The sequence below is a fragment of the Neomonachus schauinslandi genome, chromosome 15, assembly GCF_002201575.2.
Source record: "Neomonachus schauinslandi chromosome 15, ASM220157v2, whole genome shotgun sequence".
Lineage (NCBI taxonomy): Eukaryota > Metazoa > Chordata > Mammalia > Carnivora > Phocidae > Neomonachus > Neomonachus schauinslandi.
Window position 1 is genome coordinate 28,396,272 of NC_058417.1, and position 22,435 is coordinate 28,418,706.

Below are 22,435 nucleotides of genomic sequence, written 5' to 3' on the forward strand. Positions count from 1 at the left end.
GGAGAAGAGGTAAGAAAAGAAAAGAAAAGGCAGAATTTATTAAGTCTGATCGTGAGGTTGGAGTGCTCAATTAATTTCTAACTCGCCTCACTCCACTGGCTGCAACAGAAATCGGTCTCCATTATGGAGGAAAAAGTTCATCAGGAAAACACGAAGTTGTTTTGTTTGGTAGGAGGGTTTACCTGCAAAGCCCAAGGATCACGTTACTTGTGGGTACTGCTTGTTTGCTTGCTGCCACCTGGCCTAGGAAGCTGAGGCAGGCAGATGAGGGAGGTTCTCCTGCGGCTAACTGCGCCTCTTTGCACTCAGCAGCTCTACCCGGGGTCAGAGGGCAAATAAAGTCCCCTCCCCCATATGACACACTTCCGAGGGGAGAGACTGACACAAACCAGACAGAGAATTAATAAAACATGAGGACAGTGTTGGCCTTGTTCTGGGTTATTACAGGAAGAAAACTGAACACAAAAGTAGCCTTCAGCAAGGCCAGCCAGGGAGGGGAGAGCAACGGGGGCCCTTCCTGGCCCACTCCACAGCTGTAACTCAAGAAGGTCTGAGGAACATCAAGGCTCTCCAGAGCAAAGGCCAGCAGAGGACAGGCGAGGAGTGGTCACACTGGCCACTTTCCAGTCGGTCAACCTGGACAAACCACCTCAGAAGACAAAGGCCTCCTGGGAGCTTTGGTGCCCACAAAGGACAGACGGGGACTTTTGTTTTCCAGGCCTGGTCTGAGCAAACCACATACCGCATGCAGCTCCATTTATCTACAACACACATGTGGAAGCGATAAAACATTACCTCAGAATCACAGTCCACCGTCAGGAACACGGTGAAGTTGCTTATTTATTTTCTCTCGAATCTCTTGCCTTTCAAATTTCAAAGGCTTTCTAATATTTTTATGTTAGCTCTTCCTCTCCTCACACACACAGTATCAAAAGGACTCTCTGAGCAGTGGCCACGAACACCCCACCTGCACATACAACCCGGGGCGAGGAAATCATCGGTGTCAAACACCTCCTTCGAGCGCACCCTCCGACCATCCCACACACAGGCGGGATAAATGAAAAGATCCCACCATATCAAAAGCCAATTCATTCTTATTTTCAATTTTTTTTTTTTCTCCAAAAGACTTCAAGCACCATTCTCTGTAGCTCAAGTTCACTTTTAGAGGCCCACACGCAACCCCACTCCAACAAAAGGACTCCGGAGGACCCTTTTCACCTCATTTCCACAGGGCTCCCCTTTGATGGGACCTAAAGAGCTCTAACTCTCCAAATCCCGTTTCCTGAAGGCCTCCTCTTGCCGTCCACCACAGGAGACCAGAGGGGCTGGCCCAGGAAGGGGTTAAAGCCCTCATGTCAAACCGCAAACTCGGGCACTGGCCCAGAAGGGACATGGGAACCAGGGCAGTGGAGTGATAAAGGCCGGATTGTAGCAGCCCACTGAATTGGAAATGACTTGTAGGCCTAATGAAACAGAACTTTGGCAGTAAAACAGAATGAAAGGAATGAGACAATAAAAGGCTGGAACAAAGGGTGCAGAGTCGTTTCAGCTTAGCAAAATAAGCTCACTTTGTTGGTGGGGAAAGCCAAAGCCGATTAGGATAAACCAACGACTGAGCGTAAGTCTTCCAAACTAATTACACAGTTCACCATGTGAAGTATAATTGGAAGCCTCCAGATGCGGGCTGCTTTGCTTTCACAGGAGTTCTCTAAAGTGAGAATTACCTAGTGAGCTCGGCACTGAGCAGCCCTATCATCGAGGTGAACAGCTGAAAGGTGCAGAACTGCTCCATCCGGGACGAAGCCGAGAATTCATTAAGTTTAAAGGCCTCTTTTTGATCTCCAAAATCCTATAAGTGAGAATTTAAGAAACTGGTACTTGAAGGAGGGGCCGAAAGGGGAGAAGGAGGAAACCCACGCACATGGAGCTTCTTTGATCCCAGTGCTTTTTAATTACCAAGCTGGGCTCTTCTGGATGGCTATGTGGGGAGCAGGGTGGTGAACCCTCCGAGCGATTGTCTGGGTCTGTACGTGCCTATCGAGAGCATCATTCACGTGCCACTTTCTGGAATGGTCTGCGTACATCATTCCTGGACGTATGAAAATCGTGAGCACAGATAACGTCCACTAGGAAACCTGATGCAGTGAAATAAATTACTGCACATCAACATTCTTGACAAATGAACAAAACCTGCTCACTCAGAGTATAGGGGCTGCTTCGTGGTAAAGTAGGAGACGGGGTTTTTATAAACGGTGAAAAGAGGCTAGATGGTACAAAAATGAATGACTATCTGGGCTCTCCCCAGCATGCGCTTGTGTGATCTTGGACAACTCATGACCTTCTTCCACATCAGTTTGGTCATCTACATGATAGATACTCCACCTATCTTGCTTGACAGCTTTGAGAATCAGATTTTAAAATGCATCAAAAAGCTTAGCACAAAGCATACATCCCTCAAAGTCAGAAACATCAACTCATAGCAAAAGAATCTTTGTAGTAAAATCTGAACTTCACAAAGTCTGAGTCTTCATTAATTTAGATCTAGCACATGTAATAAGGAGGTGGAAATACTCTACAGATCCCTGGATCTTACTCATAGGATGAAGATTCTGGTTTATAAATAGCACCTTTTTCCAAATAGAGAATCCCTTCACTGTTTCTGCATCTTGCAGTCCAGAAATTAACTCTACCACAGTTATGACAGTTTCACTTATTATATCATGCTCATTGCTATTGATAATATCTTGTTTTGGTTACAGTCTATGGATACCTTAGATAGATACCTATCTACCCATATACCCCACTTATGTATGTTTATTTTTTTTTGAAGATTTATTTATTTGAGAGCGAGATACCATGCACGAACAGGGGGAGGGGAAGAGGGAGAGGGAGAAGCAGACTCCCTGATGAGCAGGGAGCCCAATGCAGGGCAATCCCAGGACCCCGGGATCATGACCTGAGCCGAAGGCAGACGCCCAACCAACTGAGCCACCCAGGTGCCCCTGTGTGTTTAAACACACTTTCTAGATTATTGAATTTTCAAGCCTGAAACCAACCTTAGGAATAACCTAGTCCAGGGTTGGCAAATTATGGCCCACAGGACAAAAGTGGCCCACCACCTATATTTATAAATAAAGTTTTATTGGAACACAGCCACATCCAATAATGGATTGGCCATAGCTGCTTCCTCCATACAAAAGCAGAACTAAATAGTTGTGATAGAGACCATATGTTCTGTAAAGCCAAAAACATATACTATCTGACCCTTTTCAACTTTTCCAACTCCTTCCCTTAGAGGAGAAACTGAGACCAGAAAAGAAATGGCCTGTTAAGGTGTCACAGTGGGGACACTGTACAGGCAGGCCCAGCACGAGGGCCTGGAATACTTCTCCTTACTTTCCTCTAATGACAGCATCAGGACAGCTACCCAGGGGGTGAGGATGGCCATCCAAGTGGGCAGAATCCTTATGCCAATGGCTACACTTCATAATCTCATCTTATATATAAACAAGTGATGACATCCCTAACCAGGGTGGTGGGGGTAAGTTTCAGGGAGGAAGGTGGGAGAAAAGCACAAAAGGGTTTACAAACCTCCAATTTGAGTTATTTAAAGCTCTCGGTGTGTCATTCTGCCCCCACTCCATTTACAGTAATGACATATTTAAACTCTCTTAGCCCAGCCCCATGATAGCAGTCTTACCCATCTTGATTGCCACCTGAAATAAACAGTCGAAGCAGCGGCCGCCTCAGGCACGATGGGAAGAGGGAGAGGAGAGAGGAATGACAGCGAGGGAAACCTAAAACACGGGTGGCAAACCCAGAATGGAGGCGTGGAAGGATGGAAAGTTCTGGATGTGGAGGACGAGGAAGTAGGGTGTGAATTCTGGCTGTTATCCTGCCTTACCTGGGTGACGTTCCTTGAGACTTAACCTCTCTGACCTTACTGCTCACCTTTGTCAAAGGGCTGGACGACACCAAAATCCACCGTGCAGATGAGATGACGGGACCTATGTCTAGTTCTCAGCACTGTCCCCAGCCCATGGGTGGACACAGTCTCTTCCTTTCTTTTGCATCCTCCCCACCCTAAGCCCATCTTGTGGATTGATCCGAGGTTGGAACAGGGCCCACAGTTCAGGTTCTGTTAACAGACAAGCCTGGAGGGGAAGTCTGCATCCAGCTCTACCTTTCGGAGGTGACCTTGAATCAAAGACTCAATCCCGCCTAGACTCCATTTAACAAGCTACAAAATGGGCAGTACCCCTACCAGCCTCCCAGAGAATTAAATGAGATAATATAAGTCAATGGCCTGGCCCAGGACTCAACACAGTACATACTCACTAATAAAATTCCACCTCGCTAATTTGCCATTAACCAACTAAAAAGGGCCCCAAACAACTTTACCGACGGGAATGTGTACAAGTATGTGAGTCTAGCTGACACAAGTGTGTGTGTGTTCGGTTTTGTTCAACCAGAATATAAACTACTGAAGGGCAGAGTCAGTTTGTTGACTCACCATTGGGTTGACTCACTGCCTTAAGGCCCAGCAGCACAATCTCCTCTCTTTTGATCGCTCTGATTCCAAATGAATTACACCAGAATCCTCAGAGGTGGTGGACCCTGCCCAAGGTGGGTACGAACATAACACGAGCCACCAGCACAGGGAGGAATAAGCCCCTCTGAAGACAGACCCAGATAATGCACAGAGCACGTGTATGAAACAAGCTACTAAAACAGGAGCACAGAGAGTGTTATGGTTTTGATACATTCAAAAGCCTCCTTAGTCCTTTAATAAAACACCTGATAAGTTTACACATCCTGCTGGAATCTACAAATGTTACTGCTAAATTTACTGAGCAGCTTCAGCCCCAGCGCAGGCCACGCCAGGGAAGATGGTCTGTGAATGCCTCCCTGACAAGGGGACAACTGTTCTCAGGGCAGGGATGGTTGCGGCCGTGGGCCCGGCCAAAGCTTGCAGAGCTTCCCACTGCTGGATACTGGGTCCCAACTGTAAGTGTTAATGAAAAAAGACAGAGAGAAAAGGAGAACGAGAGAGAGAGAGAAGCCTGGAGGTGGGAGCGTGCGGAGGTGCGGCAGGTACTGGCCTCTCCGGAATACTCTAACAGCCCAACTTCTCTGACACCCACACATAGGACCATGAGATTCCAGTTTATAGCTCAAAGAAGAAATTCCATCTCAATTTTGCGAACACTGCTCCTGGCCTTGTTTTAGAGGCAGAACTGTAGCAAAGGGGCGCACACTCCCGAGCCTTCCATTACACAAGCTGGACCTGTCTCATTTAATTATTTCCAGTCTCTCCCCACAGGCAGGGTGGGGCTGGGCTGTGGACCAATCCCCCCTGGTGCTTTAAATGAGTCTTGAAGAGAAGTACATGGTCACCAACGCACTCAGCGATTCTTCAAAACCGGCCAGAATGAATCAGCCCCCAGCTGGCAAAGCAAGACGGTGCCATGGGAAGGCGTCTTCCCTAAGCGACCTGGAAGGGCAGTTAAGTGCCATTCTGAATGCCAAGCCAGGCTGGAGGAGCCTGGTTTCTCTTTGTTGCATGTCTCCCATCCATGCAGAAATTGATGATGACCAGAGATGGGAAAAATCTCCATTTTGAAGCTAAACAGTGATCACGGCCCTCATCCCAGACAGTAGCTCACAGCTCGACACACCCGGGGACGAGGTCTGAGCCGCGCACCACCTTGAGCAAACAAATAAAAGCACAGAACCTTCAGGCCCGTCAGTGGGCAGCAGTGCCTGGTACCACCCAGGGCAAGCACAACAGCCGTTACCGGGGGGGACAGGAGTGACAAAGCTTAGAAGAGGCGCAGTGTCTTCTCCCCGTCTGCTGTATCAGCCCTCTGGCAGCAGGGACGCAGACCTTTTCAAGGGAGACCGTCGCACACCTGGACTCCCAGGACAACACCCATGGCAACCGAAAGATGCGGGAAGCAGGGGGCCAGCACAGCCTCTCAGCTGCCAGCTTCCCAGGACACGGCAGCCAGAGGAGGGGATCACACAAAGCCAGCAAGGCTAGCCTCCCCCACAAGCTGCCTTGTCGGAGCCCGGGGACCATGTGGCCATCAGAGGAACGCTACTTTCCAAGGCACCAGCTCCCCCACCAGCTAGAGAGAGGCTGATTTAAGCACATCGCCCATGGTTGCATATCCTGTCTGTCTGCTGACTCTGTCTTAACCTACACACTCGCACACTCCTGGTCCTGGCTGACTGGGGGGCATTCTGCATTGCTCCCAGCCTGGTCCAGCAACAGAGCCCAGGGGATCATTTTACTTCTGTCTCACACACATTCTGACAGGTACAGGCCCAGCATCTTTCCCGAGTTTCCTTGGGCATCTGACAGGGGAAGGTTCAACTGCACAGGACCCCAGGGAGCCTCCACTCTTCATGTATCTTCCAGAAAGGCACAGAATGAAGCCCAGCACCGACTCACTGGCCTCTAGCAGCTTCTGCAGGAGCTCCTGTCCTGTGAGTCACAGCCCCGCATCCCTCCCCAGTCGCTGCTGCCACCACCACCGGCTCCCAGCCCAGGCCCCAGGTGGCCAGCACCACCACACTGCAAGGCCACTCTGTCTGCTCCTGTGGGCACGTGGGGCACCGTGCCGACCACAAGCCAGACTCTTCCATGTCAGCTCCTGACAGATTTCACTTAAATCTGGACGACCAAGTGCAAGGACAAGGTTCCTGAGGACGCAGCTATGGCAAAGGGAGGGGGCGCGGCAGCAGCCAGCCCCACGCGTCACTTACCTTGCCAAACTGCTCAAAGTACTGCTTCACATCTTCCACCACCGTGTTCGCAGATAATCCGCCTACAAATATCTTCTTTGTTCTTGTGACCATCTGCAAGAAATGACAAGAGGAGGGCGTGGGTTAACCAGGCTATCTGAAGCAATGCTCGCTAAGACGCTAAAACAAGCCACTCTCCATGTGCCTCTAGGAAGGCAATTTTAGATAAATTCGAGCTGTACGGCACAGGCCCTTGAGACATCTCAGAATGCTGGAGACAGCCACGCCGGATAGCTCAGGCCTTCAGGCCACAACCTATAAGCTTGAGTTTCATACAGAGTAGACTTCAGAACCTCTAAGCCATAAGACACAGCTTCATTCTGATTTCTAGCACAAAGAGAAAAGTGGCACATCAAAGCTGTTTTAAACCTAAGAGATGTGAGCAAAACAGAATTACGTACATAAAAATCTGCTGCCCAGAAAGTACCATAAAATTTGTCAGTAAGAAACTCAGACATCATTCAAACATATGGGTGGGCTGTCTACACCAAGCTGCTCTGGGTGCTGGTTCATGTCTGCCAACAAGACAGACCCTGACCCCACACGCAGGGGCCACTCTTGGAGCTCAGTCCTCATTCTTTTTCCCCTCTAGATTCTTCATTATTCGCCCTGATTCACCCTACACCTTAGTCAAGCCCAGCTAAGCCCCAAGTATCCACCCCTTTGTCCATACAAGTCCTTCTCCCTAGAACGCCTCTCTGTGCCTAAGTCTCCCATGGCTACCATCCTGCAAGATCCAACGACCTTCCCCAAAATGCAAGCTATCTATATCGTCCCCACATCCAGAAGCTGTCCCTTCTCTCTTCTGAAACACTAACACCATACCCACCAGCCTGTCCTGGCACCCACTTCTTCCCACCTAATGCAGAAGTCACTGATAATCCTGTCTTTCTTACTTCCTTCCCCAGACGCTGAGTTCCTGATTCCTCTCGGTACCCTCCACAGAGCCAAGTACAGCGCCAGGCCCACAGAAGCCCACACCAAATATGTGGTTGATGTGAAAACGAATGACTGTGGTCACATTTCAGAATGACACCAGTTCCAAAGCAAATGATACAAATGGTTCAGAGACAGAACCAAACATCATAGGTAGGAGCCAAAAGTGAAACAAGAAAATAAATCTTACTCCGAACACTAAGTCTAGGCTGTGTGTGTGTTTTATTTTTTTTTAATGTGCAACTAAAGAAGATTTTATCTAAATGTTAAATAAAAAATTTCAAACCTCAGTAGATACAGGGGCTCACCCATTTGGCTACATATAATAAAAGCCCAATGTCTTAACCTGACACGAGAAATTCTGTCACAGTGTACACACATATCAAATCATAATGTTTGTACACTTCAAATACCTTACAATTCTGTCAGGTACACCTCAGGAAAGCTGAGGGGAAAATGTTTTATGAGAACATATAAATAAAAGCATGACTGAAACCCCAAAAATAAGTGAATAAGATGAAGCCGAGAATGTTTAAAAAAACAAAAAAACCCACAATGTCGTATGTGTCCATTACAATTCAATGTCCTGAGCTTAGCATCTTCCAGGAGAGACATGTGCCACCACAGGCCGCTGACGGAGCCCCACCTGGAATGTCCTTGTAGCGGGCTTGCTGCACTATTGTAAGAGGCCATGGTCCTAGCAACTCCACACACTTCCTGTGGGCTCTGAGGGCCATGCAGTGGTTACACGTGTGTTTAGAGCTGTGATTTACCGCTTTCGTCTCTTTTCAGATGAACGGGAGAGGAGATGAGATGATGTACATGAGAACGTGCTAGGAAGATCCCACCAGCATCCACCGTGCCAACTCTAAGAGCCTCTCGTTAACCAGTGGGCATCTTATTCTGCCCCTTACTGTCCATCCCCCTTCTCAGCCATTCCGTAAGTCCCTCTGGCAGACAAGGTCACCTTCCCGTGAAACTCCATCAGTCCCTCTCCAGATTTCAATCTCTCCCGACACTCACTGACTGCCAAATTTTACTGCCCTAACTTTCCTAATGTGTTCATTCAACAGATACATTAAGTGCTAGGTGTTGGAGCCTATGTTCCAACATAATGTAGAATTTAATCCACAATAAAATGGAGATATAATAATTAGCCTACCACGCGAGGTTCCTATTAGGACTAAATTAAATAACATATGCCAAAGTGTCTTAGCAGGACACCAGGCAGATGCTAGGTAAGTGGTCACCGTAACCGAATCCAAAGTCATTTACTACATTCATCCTTCAAGCTCACAATGAGCTTGTGTGGCAGAAAGATACTTTACACAAAAATCTTTGATAAATCAACTCTTGGTGCCCCATTCCCTTCCACTGTAATTTCAAAACCACTTTCCTGCATCTCTACATGATTTCAGATGATCAAAGACTCCCAATAGTTTCATTTCAGATTTTTCATTCTTTTTTTTTTTTTTTTAACCCAGCCAAGTAATTAAATATCTATAAAGAAACTACCGTGATCCACAAACATGCATTAGTGGAGTTCTCAACTTAAAGAAACTCTGAAGAAGCATTCTATAAAATGAACCCTATGGTGCCATTTCTACATTGTTTACAGCCAGGTGGGTATAGAGCAGACCCTATTTATATTCCAAATGTTCACATGGACCCAGATAATTAAATGAGTAATGTGTCTTCATTCCCAATAACAGAAGTCAACAGAATGTTCATTCCCCAATAACTGGTTAAATGAAAAGGCCCCCTCTTATACTCTCTACAGTTGCTCAAGAGCCATAAACCTATCATGCCAGAGCCTTAAACACTGGGGCAGACACCCAGCTATAAATCTACATAGTCCCAAAAAAAGCCTGTAAAATACTTTTTTTAGAAGGATGAGAAATCCCAGGCCCCAGACACTGCGCCAAAGTATCCAAGTTACTAAAACATCCTCTCCAGGAACCAGCTCAATTCAGTGATGGATCCCACTCTACGGCAAACACTAAAAGGAAACTGGTTTAATCAAAACCTTCCAGACGTGAAAAGGCCAGTGGGAAGATGTGCAACACTCGGTTAGCTGCTCATCAATGTCTTGGCTTCAGGAGAGGAGAGCACGGCTGGGGGGCGACGGGGCTCTGCACGGTGACCCCTCCCACCAGGGGGCACCCTGGAGGAAATGGGGTGATTTACTTTGGGAATCCTGACGGCATCACTGCTAAACGGACTGTGCAGTGCTTGATGATTTGCATTCTGAAGACGGACACGGGACGCAGGCAGAGAGGACTCTAGAATCACACATTCTACCCTGTTTCCCTTCCACCTCCAGGGCTGCTGGTGAGGACAGGACAGGGGTGGGGCTAGATGTCGTGTCCAGGCTCCCAGTGGGACTAACTGGAGGTCCTCAAATTCCTATCAATACTATCAAAGTTTCTGTGTCCATGTCTGCACACGTGCGTGTGTATGTGCGTGCGTGTGTGTCTGGGGTAACTCTCTAGTCCCGATCCTTCTGTCTTGGCTGCTACTTGCCCCAGGAACCACCCAGCATCCCCAGAGCTTTAACCCTCTTCTGACCTCGGAAACAGGGTGCAGGACACATTACCACTGGTCCCCCTCTGACTCTATAGTCCTTTGCGTTATAAAAAGTCCTCTCCACACACGGTGGAGAGAGCCACCTGTGTTTTCTTCCTGCGCTAGGCCCTTTGGGTAACTGTTTCCTAAACCACAGCCCTCACACCAATACAGTACTTAGCCACACAAAGCAAGGGAAGCTGGCCACTGCACACCAAAATGCTCAGGCGGCCCCAGGCGGTCCCCACAGTGCACCCAAATGGAAAGAGCTATCCATCTGTTCCAGAGAGGGCTCACTCCAAAATCCATTAGGAAAGTGAGCTTAAATGTCCTTTGCATGGAGTTTTTGGTGGAGGGGTTGTAGAAACCCTTTGTATGCAAGTGCTTTCCACTCTTTGAGACACTAGATACCCACCAAGAGCCCAGTACCACTTGGGGACAGCCGTCTCCCCCAGCAGATGCCCTTCCTTTTATGGTCTAGGGCGGCACTCTGGGGAGTGAGTGTGTGTGTGTGTGTGTGTGTGTGTGTGTGTGTGTGTGTGTGTGTGTAGCGTGCATCAGGGGGTGGGGAGTGTTCAGGCTGCTCAGGCTCGCACGAATCGTTGCTGCACATTTTGTAGCTAGACCCGTAATTTAACAAAACACCACTGCTCTCCACACCTCTTGGATCCACAGAGAAAACCCCGGCACCCATTCCAGTCTGGAAAATTGCTGTTTACACGGAAGAACTGGCCAAAGCCAGCGGCTACCTAGAGCTGCAAAGGACACTCCACCTTCCTGCTTCTGACAAAAGAGCTCTTCCTTTTTTTTCTTAAGTTTCAAAAAATCCCTTTAAAAAAAAAAAACTGTGTTTTTATCTGAAATGGTCACTCAGAGTGGGACCACTGGTTGTATTTTTATAAAACAGGATAAAGCAGATGAGTGTGCATGTGTGTGTGTGTGTGTGTTGAAAGCAGAAGGTAGAAGTATTAGAAAAGAGAATTACTTTGAAGAATGAGATTGATGGGGAAAACTTAGCTCTAGGAGCTTTGCCCCAAAGATATTAGTTGTCACACAGGAAAACGACAGTAACTGAAAATGTTTCTCATCCTGACAAATGCATGGAAAGGCAGGAAGTGGCTCTGGAGGGTCTCGAATGGGTAGGAGAGAAGCCCAGAGAAATTAAGTCAGCTCTTGCCATCACCACGTGCCTGCAAAGAGCTCATATTCCCCCTTCGGTGACACACATTAGTCATCTTCACTGCCCAAAAGCACTGGCTCATTTACAGAAGCTCTCCCATCTGTGGGAGCCCTGAGGCGGAGAGAGCCCAGAGAAGATGTAAGAACGCTAGCGCTGGGCAAGATTTTGCAAGCCTGACTGCCCGTTGTCCCCATTCTACAGGTGGAAAAAATCAAGTCCCAGCAAGCTGGCTCATGTGCTGGTTAAAGGCAAAGAGCAGAGTGATGAGGGAGAATGGATATGTTGGCAGATACCATGCAATTCCATCCCAGACTCTGAATCTGGTGAACACTTTGTTCTTCAGATTCTTGGGTAAAACTGTATGTTATCATCAAAGTGTCAGTTCTCTGTCTCTGAGAATTAAGCCCAGTTTTTGTACGACAAAGAAGCTCTCGCAGGGCTAACCGGGGTTGCAGAAGTCCCAAACTCCACAGCCCCATTCCACAGGGAGTTTCCTCCGAGGGACGTGCCCTCTAAAATTCCCAAGTTCCCCCAATATTTGTTTCCAACCTTCCCTCCTCCCTCTAAACTACTACTCTTGCTACCACAGCTGCCGCCACTGCCACCATATCTGAACCCAGTGGCAAAACTCACTTAGCACACAAAAGCAGAACCCAGGTACTAGAATCTTCTCCAAATGATTCTAGAATCACATGTGGAAAAAGACCATACTGGGTTGACTAGAGTCCCCCCAAATTCACATCCACCCAGGTCTTTGGAAACAGGGCCTTTGCAGATGTAATCAGTTAAGGATCTTGAGATGAAATCATCCTGGGTGTAGGGAGGGCCCTAAATCCAATGACTGGTGTCCTAACGAGAGGAGAAGGGACATACACTACCCGTGGAAAGGCCACGTGAAGATGGCAGGAGAGACTGGAGTGATGTGTCTACAAACCAAGGAACCCCAAGAATTCCCGGCAGCTACCAGAAGGTAGGCGAGAGGCATGGACGGCTTCTCCCTCACGGTCTCCAGAAGCAATGAGCCTTGCCAATGCCTTCGTTGCAGACTTCAGGACTCCTAAACTGGGAGAGAAGACATCTCTATGCTTTAATCCCTCCAGGCTGTCTTAATTTGTTAAGAAACCAATCTGAAGACCTACCTGGGGGAGGCCCTAGGACACGACAGCCCTGGCCTCACCTCTTCTTGGTGACCATGGAGTGGGAGTCCACAGGGAGGACCCCCACCATCATGGAGGAAGACAATGCCGTACCCACATGTGTGACAGTCTGAATCTACCCTCCCAAGGACGGCAGGCCACGCTCATCACTTACATACCCACTATGGCGGGGGCCACGGGGACAAGTGTCTGCCTCAAAAGGTAAGGCAATACCTACTGGGAGATGAGGGAGGAGCCCAAATGCTCCCCACGGAGTCCAGATACCCCTGGCATAACACTTCGTACAAGCTGGGCCAAGGGAAGGGAGAGGGCAAGAGCAAGTCTGACTGTGCCCTTTGCAAGTCTGAAGCAAAGATGCAGAAATGAGAGGCCAGACACTGCTGGTGGGGGCGGACATAAAATGATGCAGGCCCTCAGATGATTACACAGTTACTAGATGACCCTGTAAGTCCACTCCTAGTACATACCCAGTACGTACCCATCTATCCACCCAAAGCCTCTCACACAAAATGTTCGTTAAGGCGTTGTTCCTAAGAGTCAAAAAGTGGAACAACCCAGATGCCCATCAAAGATGAACAGATAAATTAAATGTGATATATCTGTGGGACGGAATAGTATTCGGCCACAAAAAAGAACAAAATACTGACATAGGTTGCAACATGGATAAGCCTCGAAAACATTACGCTAAGTGAGAGAAGCCAGTCAATAAAAGGTCACACGTACCGTAGGATTCCATTCGTATGGTTGCTTAGGGCTGGGGAAGCAGGGATCATGATGGCTTTTAAAGAGTAGGAGGTTTCTTTTGGGGGTGATGAACACGCTCTAAAATGGACTGTGGAGACGGTGTGCGTATCTGCGATTATACTAAAAACCACTGAACTGCACTCTTAAATGGGTAAATTGTACGGCATGTGAATTATGTCTCAATAAAGCTGTTCTTTTTTTTTTCTTTCCATGACAGGCCAAAAAGATCCCTAGATTGAGAGTCTGAATGCAAAAAGGGCTTAAAAATAAACCCACGTGCCCTAGAAAGCATGCTCTCCCCGGCTGCTGCATCCGCCAGCTACATCTCCACGCTTTGCTTCGCCCCTGGTTGACCACTGGACAAAGGTGTAACAATATTTGATGTTGCCAACTGCAGAAATTAATTTAACTTCAGAGGAAACTAATTATAAATATAACCCCAAATGTTTCTCCGAGCTCTCTCTCCCCATCTATAGCTATGAGCCAGAGAGCACCAGGGTTCAGGCTACAATTTGGCATTCCCTCTAAATAGCTTTAAAATTGGAAGGAAAAAAATAGCTTTCCTCTATATGGGGCTGGAATATAATTTACACACAATCATCCGGCATAGTCAGGTTACAACATTACCTCTGATCAAAACAACAGTAACTCACCTACAAGAGAACGTCATCTCGTAATGAAATGATCAGGCTGCTCCGGCAAGCTCCCCACCTCCAGCTCAGGGCCCTCTGCCTGGCGCCCTCCCAGGCTAATTTAAAAATACTACTTCTCTTACCCCTGGGGGGAGTGCTGCAGCCCGCACGGGTGACCTGTCCACAGGTCGGTATCAGAGAGTAACATCCTAGACCGTGACACTCGGACAAGGGACTCCGGGGTGGGTAAGAGAAAAAGGTACGGAGATCGAGCATTGCCTTGCAAAGCCCAAGAAGTTAAGGATTATGACCCACGGTCAACCGATGCTGAGCAGCGAAGTGGCTGGCTGGCCGTCACCCCGATCACAGGCACCCGAGCTGTTCTGTACCCACAGGTAGCTTCTCCGTCACTCCAGCCTTCTGGGAGCCCCCTCCCCCTGATACTCGCCACAGACTGAGTCACGGGAGGCCCCAACAACACTCTCTGGTGTTCTAATGATTGCCAATACGGAGGTGCAATTAAAACCCATCATCTTTTACAGCAGTGGTATTAAGCGAAATTAAGTAAGTACCCTTTACTGTTGCTGAATTTGCGAGGAAGCCGTGCATCCCTGCATACAAAAGAGGAGCCTCCAAAGCCCCGGCCAGACAGTGGAAGCAGATTCTGACTGAACCCCCAGAAAGGGCCAGCGGGGATGGCAGGGCTGCTGGGAACTCCGTGCCTTCCATCTGGGCCCGTCACTCCCGCCCACCGTGCAGCCGAGCCGGGTGGGATTCTTCAGAAAACCTGGAAGACGCCTCGCGGTGAGGGGTGGGGCCCTGGAGACGGTGACACCGAGGGTCCGGGGTGCTGCATGTCTCAAGCAGAGGTCCCAGGAGACCCAGCCTAGGGCAGTGATCCAAAGGACACGATGGCCCTCACTTTACAACACGCTCTGTCCGCCCGCCCGCTCGCATTGCCGAGCACATCTGCGTAACTGAGGCAGAGTAAATAACCACCCTGGCCCTGGTGGGTCACATGACAGTAGGTCAAGTCTCTCAAGGCTCTCAACAGTTCTGGGCCTCCCTTTCCCCTTGAATCGTGGGCCTCAGCCCCCGGCGTGACCAACTGAGGCAGCGAATGCGGGACTGGAACTCCAAGAAGGCCGCCCCCCCGGGAGTCCGTGCCGCTCCAGCAAGGACAGGGACGAAAGCCCAGGCCTCTCACCCAAACCCTGCTCAGGGCTTGTCCGGGGGCCTCCCCGGCGGGCGCAGCGCCTACGTGCAGGCCGAGCTCCCGGCCCCGGAGTCCAGAGCACCCCCTCCCGCTCTCCAAACTGCTCCCTTCGCAAGACATTTCAGGTCAGCGGGGAGCCACCACCAGAGAGACGGTTTCGCCACAGAAGTGAAGCGCTGGAAGCAGAAGTAAACACCCCCGCCTTCCCCGACCGCCTGCCCGGGAGCCACGTCAGGAAGCCCGGCTGCGAGGGAGCACACATGCTCCGAGTAGGAAAACCAGGCTTGGGAGGGTGTTCCCTCTTCTGCACTCTGGGGAAGACTGCCCCAGAGAGAGCCTTCTGGAACCCACCCCGGTGAGAACTAGACCTGTGCTCATCCGCAACAACGAAACGGCTCTTGTTAGGAAGGGAAAAGCAGGGAAACTTTGCTGGCAGGCAGGCTCTGAAGCCAGGGCCGCCCATCCCCCAAGCCCTCCAGTTGATTTCGCGAAAAGAACAAATGGCAGCCTTAACCCTTAGCCTTGATTACCTTCATTAGCATATTTTAGATGCATACGGCAATCAGTTCTTGATGAGCAAGTTTTACCTAATCCGCGGAGCCGAGCCAGGCTGCAGGCTCCCCGACACGCCTGGCCCAGCAGCACCTCGGCATCTCCTGGGGCATCTTGAAAACCTAGTGAGACTGGCCCCCACCCTCGGGATGCTGATCTCATTGGTCGGCAGGGAGGCCCGGGCATCTGTAGGTTTTAAACATTCTCCAGAAGATTCTAAGGGGCAGTCAGGGCTCTATGAGAAGCGGCTTGAATGAGGGAGCTTGAGTCCCCACTCAGCCACTTCCCTAGTGTAACTGCAGGCAAGCCATGGGTAAAGTGGGGACAAGAGATACATGCCACAGAGCTGCTCTAAGCATCACCAGAGATGAGCATATGAACGCACCCAGCACACAGTAGGTGCTCAGAAAATGACTGCTGAATTGTAGGAGAGTGACACAAGAGACTAAGAGGGACGGGAAGGGAAACTGCAGAGAACAGTCTCTGGTGGCAAGACACACTCATTCATTCTCATCAGACATGTTTTGAGGACCTACTGTGTGCCAAGTCCTGTATGCTAGGCTCCATGTATGTTAAGGTGAATGAGATCTGGCATCTGCTCTGAAGGTGCTTCCCGCCAAGGAAGAGGCTGTGTTACAGTAGCAAGGTGAAGCTTTGGGGGCACCAGGCTGGACATGACTTGAGGCCTGAAGGTCAGCAGCAAGTAGCCAGGAAAGAAAGGGGAGAAGGACCTCCCCAGCAGGAGCAGCAGGATCTTTGACATTGGCCAAAAGGCCACAAGTGGACACGAATGACTGTGGCTAAGGTGTTGATGGAATGCAAGCAGGAGAGGGGCCAGGCCTGAGAGGGGAGGCCCTGCAGGCCAAGCCGGGGAGGCAACAGAAACCTCCACAGGGCTGCAACAGGGAAGCCACTCTTCACTCAGGAAAGAGAAAAGCAGGGCCATCGTGGGCGGGGGGCTGGGTCACTTAACGCTAAATGTTGGCAAGGAGGCCTGGGCAAGAGTGGCGAGGAAAGCAAGCACCAACCAGAAGGAAGGCGCCTAGACACCAGTCCTGGTGACCAGCATGGGGCCTGGGGTCGGCTTCCCATCAGCAGGTCCTTCCCTGCTCCACTATCCACTGTTTCGGAAACATCGGGGGTGGGGGGAAGGAGGAGGGCAGGTGGGGAAGGCAGAAGGAGAGAGAAGCATATTGCACCCTCGGTGTGGTCATCTTTGGAAACACACTCAGCCATCTGTTAGGTCATAAATTTTACTTGTCAAGAAAAAGAAAGTCAAATTCCCCCCGCCCCCAGGATGCACTGGTCTGGCCCCCGCCACCTGCCACAAGTAACTTCCTTTGAGGGAAAAGGGGAGAGCCAAGGAGTGTTTGCAGTGAAAGAGAGAAGCCAAGAAAACCATGAGCAAGGCTTTCCACCATTTACTAAATGTCTTACCCCTAAAGGGATGGAAGGTGATCTTTCTAAATCCAAGAGGGTTTTAGAGGCTGAAAAGAGCATCAGCTTTAGAGATTCTGGAGATGGAAGGGCTAGGTTCCAATCCCAGCACCTCAAACCAGCCAAGTGATAAGAGTAGAAAGAAGACCAACCCAGGAAGCTCAATCCCAACCATATATACTAGGTGACCCTGACCCTAACCGAGCTTCTCAGAACTTGGGTTACCCCTTCTATAAAATGAGATTAAAAGAGTTACACGTGAAACGTGCTTAGCATGGAGTGGAATGACAGGCACATAAAAGTTCCTTTTCCCCTCCCAACTGCCTTCCTTTCCCCACCAGTGACTTCACCCTCTATCTGTTCGGCGGTAAACAGGGATCAAACCTTCCCTGCCTGTCCCACAGACTACACAACAGGAAAAAAAGCACTTGGAAGAGGCATGAGGCACACACTGTAAATATAATGACTAATGATGACTTTACTTGCCAAAGATGTCTCAGACACCACCCCGAATCAGCCCACCCCCAACGGCAGCATTGGGCAACCACGATATTCCAAGGGCTGAAGATGCTCCAGCAGAAAAGGAGGTTATCTGAATGCAAAGCAATGTCTTTATCTGCCTTACCCTAGGCAGTCCCTTACCCTATGAAGAGTAACATACTGTTCCACAGAGGAAGGTCATTCTCCATAAGAGAGAAAACTGTCTGTGCCTCGGAGGTAGTATTTCTCTACTACACCAATATCCTAGTATGTCTGTGCTCTCCTCATGCCAGGAACATATTTCTATAAATCCTCACATAAGAGAAAAGTTTATTTTCCAGAGGGACAAACGAAGAGGGGGGGGAGGGGGAGGAAACAATATTCACAGGAAAAACATTCACCAATCAAACAGAACGCTGCCTGCCAGGAACTTCACTAAATGTGTAGTGTTACAGATGTTTTATGCTCATGATGTCTGTTCTATTTAAAACACTTGCACGAGGCCAACCAAACAATGGAAAAGAGAGAAAGAAAAGACATGTCCCTCAACGTGCCCAACCCAGCTAACTGGTCTGGGCTGGATGTTTATTGAGGCAAAGAGGTAACTGGGGACCTGTAACTGTCAGCCAAAATGTGGAGGGCTCATTTCGGAGTTCACTCTGGAGGGCTGTCAAATCGGCCACACGGCCCAGTAAATGGCGCACGGATTCTCAGAAGGGCACTTCATCCTGGAAGACCAGGGTCTTCTACGGGAAAATCGCTCTGCACCTGGCAAGCTCTTAATAAAATCTAGTTCCCTTCCCTCAAGGAAGAACAATCTGCCCAGTTAAACCTCGTTTGTCCAACAACATTCATTCCTTCCACAAACATTTGTTCAGTGCCCGCTACGCATAAAGGTACTGACCTAGGGCTTCATGGACAATCCACTGCAGTCAGGATGCCCCCCCAAGAATGGAAGCTTCAGAAAGTGATCAATCAAGCCCCCAGAATGGAAGCTTCAGAAAGTCAAGGACTTTTGTCTGTTTAGTTCACCAGTGTATACCTAGCACCTAGAAGAAGGCCTGGCCTACAGTAGGCACACAATATGGGCTGAACAAATGAGTGAATGAACATTTCCTGCCCTTAATTACCCAGTCTGTGGATGATTCCAGGTCCCTGAGCACCCACCTTGTCTCCTTTCTTTCCCCTTGGGTCATTCTGAGCACTCCTTATTTGCCAATGAGGTAAAAGGCTCCATTCCTAAGAAGAGCTGGCCAAAGTTCTATCCAAGAGCTGCAGAGAACACAGACAGACCACTGCAAAAGAAGGTCCTGCTGGATGGAGGCAAACAAACCTTCCCCTACTAGTCAGACACACAGAGATGGTGATTTGTTAGAGGCATCTTTATATACAAAAAGGACAACTGATGATTCTGGATATGAGACCATTTAAAAGGTCACGTGAAATAGGGAAGGGTCTGAAACACCCTGCAATCATCACAGATTCAGTGACAACATCCAGGCTCTGTATCACCAGCCCGTGGTTAATTCCATTTAACATCAGATGTTAATGACCACCTAGTCCCCTACCAGGCCATAGGAGCCCAAACTAAATGATTTAGTTCTCTGCCCTTAGAGCTCTCACAGGGGCCTGATGAAAACACAAAGGCACAAGTATGCAAAAACGACAGAGGGATCCATGATAAACTCTGTCAGAAGAGTCAGAGAAGGCTTCAGAGAAGAAATGCCTAACTGGGGTTTTAAAGGATGAGTAGGAGTTTTCCAGGAAGACAAGAAAGAAGAGCAGGTGGAGTCACAACAGAAACACACACCGTGTTTCAGGCACCAAAAGTTCGGCACTACCAGAAATCAAGTGGAAAGGAGGATTTGATGGGAGATGAGGACTGATGCAAGGGTTAGATCACAAAGGGTCTTGTAGATCATAGCCAAGGAGACTAACCTTCATCCTTTAGACAAGGGACCAATGATTTTAAGCAGAGGAATAACACGGCCAGCTTTGTGTTTTAGATAAGTCATTCCGTAGAGGCCAGACGGGAGAGCTTGCACACAGAGACTGTAAGGACGGTTAGAAGCTTATCATAATAGCCCAAGATGAAGGGACCTTCAACTAAAGCAAGGATCTTTTGCATAACAAAGCAGGAAGAGATTTAAGAGTAGGAGACAAAATTATCAGCCCTCGGTAAATGGCCAGATGCAGCGATGAGGTAAAGGAAGTCACCAACTGTGATAAGGAATTGCAGAAGACGTAGGTTTACAGAGGAACGATAAATGTGTTCAGTTTGGGTACATTAAATTTGCAGTGCCCAGAGGACAATTTATGTATCTGTTCTGGAGCTCAGGAGAAAGATTAGGACAGATGACCCAGAGTGAATTCACTAGGAGGAATCCTAACATCCTCTGGAAACCCAAAGCCACAGCCAAAGAACGAGTAGAGAAGCAAGAGAAAATGGTCTCGCCAACAACGGCAAATGGCCCCTTGGTCTATGCCCCTTCCCTTGAAGATGAGTAAGTCTGTGACTGCTTCAACCAGGAGAATACAGAAGAGATGGTGTGTGACTCCCAGGGCTGGGTCACAAAAGGTGCTGCAGCTTCCAGCTTGGTCGCTGGAACATGCATCCTTGGGGACCTGAGCCACGAGGTAAGATGTCCAACTACCCCAAAGCTGCCATGTTGTAAGGAGGCCCAGCCACACAGACAGACTACATGTGGGAACTCCATTCTCTGAGCCACCCCTGCCCAGGCACCAGACAGATGAGTCGATAAGCTTTCAGATGATCTTACCATCAACATGTTAAAATCTTCCCAGCTGAGGTCCTATCCATGGCAAAGCAGAAACCAGCTCTCCTGCTGAGCCCCGTCTAAATTCCTGACCCAATAATTCCCTGAGCATAATAAAATAGTTGCTTCAGACTGCTAAATTCAGGGGTAAGTTGATACAGAGCAGTAAGAACTGTTTATCAAAGTTAGGGCATTTCAAATGGAAGGCAGTGGTCGGCGGTGTCCAACAACATAAAGATGTTTTAGAGCGGTAAGGAAGCATCAGTTCTCGGTGTCGGTGGATCCAGACCTCAGGCACACACCATCCATGGCCAATCTCAGGACATGCAGGGCCAGCAGTATGTGTAGCTCAACGGCCAACTCCAAGCTACCACATGAACAACTCCCACACAGGCCCCAGGGTGTGCCGAGCCCTGGAGTGACTTGGCAGTCTGTGGTTAGCTGCCAGTGTTCCTTTGGGGAAAAACCTTACTGCTGATGGCAACTGGCACTGAAGATTTACTATCTTCATACACTAGCTGTGGTCAGCTTTGCCCTTAAAAAGGTAGAAGTCTGACAAAGTAAGGTTTTTTTTCTAGAGAGAAATGGTTTTTATATTTGTTATCATTGTAAATATCAATAGTTCTAAGAGGCCACCTTAAAACAGCAATCTGTTTTAAGAGCCCTTTCTTGCCCTTGGCCAAAGGCCCTCTTGTCTTCCTGTGCAAAATCTGGATTTAATACTCAGGATACATCTGAAACCACGATCATCTTGCACACTTGTTCTCCAGGCAGCTCTGCAGCTCAGGACAGCTCACTTCCTGTCCAGCCGGCAAGTCTAGAGACCCAGAGACAAGTCAAAGTCATTGCTTTGACAATAGGGCATTCCTCTCCCTGACCACAAATCTTGCCCACCACCCCTCTGCCGAAAGGCCGGCTTGGTCTTCCACTCTGTTCCTGCTGCTCATAGGCCCTGGGTCCCCCAAACCTTCTCTGTGTCCCAGAGATGATCCAGATCAAAGGAATGTGTTAAAACACAGGGACTGAGCCACCTGGGAGCCTGCAGGAGACTCAGTCTGCACAAAGAGAGACCCAGAAACAAAATAAGAGGCTTCAAGGAAGGGATAGAGAGATTTGAGAGAACCTCTAAAAATGAGTCGGGTTTTCTAGGCAAAAAAGGGAGAGGTTATTCCGGAAGCCTGGACAGAGAAGATGCACAGGCAGAGGGGCTCTGGGGCATGATGCCCAGAGCACAGGTACATGGGGACCTGTGTGACATGAGGTTGGACGGGCCCAGGTGAGGCTGGGATTCCAGGCAGACGACTGGGCCAGACCCCATGGGTAGCCGGAAACAGCGGACATGTGAGTACTGAGTGGGGGGGCTATCGGGGATGGACCACCAGAGACAAAGCCACAGCCAAAGCAGATGAGAGGCCCCGATGGAAGGTGGCAGCAGAGACAGAAACAAAGGGACAGATGCGTGGCAGCAGCAGGTGCATGGCTAGGTACCCAGTGACCATCGGGGGTGACAGAACGCTCAAATTCAAAGGATCCAGGGTGCTCACAAAAGCAGAATCCCCCTTAGAGTATAAGCAACCTTACAAGGCAAAACCCACATTCGCTCGGTGTTTGTGAGTGGGGGGCTCACAGCCCACGCTCCGAGGCCACCATGCTTTGCCCACGCAAAGTCTGAAAACCTCTGCATTGACTAGATCCTGCGTCAGTCAGCCTGGCGGACGTCTGTGCTCCTCAGCCTGCTCCCACTTCACTGTCAATGCCATGGGGCCAGAAAGGTGAGGGTCTGCCCAGTTCCTACCCTGCTGGCGCTGGCAAGCACCACTCCCAACCAAAATTCAATTCTGCCCTCAGAAGCTGCCGCTTTCAAAGCGAAGGGTACACGCTCTGTTCAAGTTCAGCAGGCCAGCCTTCCTGGTCCCTGGTTCCGGGCCTCCCACTGTGGGTTAAAGACT

General features: G+C 49.3%; 1 protein-coding gene across 3 annotated transcripts in view; it reads right to left on the minus strand.

The window, feature by feature from the left end:
• Window positions 1-22,435, minus strand: part of MSI2 (musashi RNA binding protein 2) — a 382,163-nt gene that overhangs the window by 246,133 nt on the left and 113,595 nt on the right. For all 3 annotated transcript variants that reach the window (XM_021704471.2, XM_021704472.2, XM_044921800.1), the window contains exon 6: window positions 6,772-6,864. In XM_021704471.2, coding sequence (XP_021560146.1) covers window positions 6,772-6,864 — 93 coding nt within the window. The remainder of the gene's footprint in view (window positions 1-6,771; window positions 6,865-22,435) is intronic.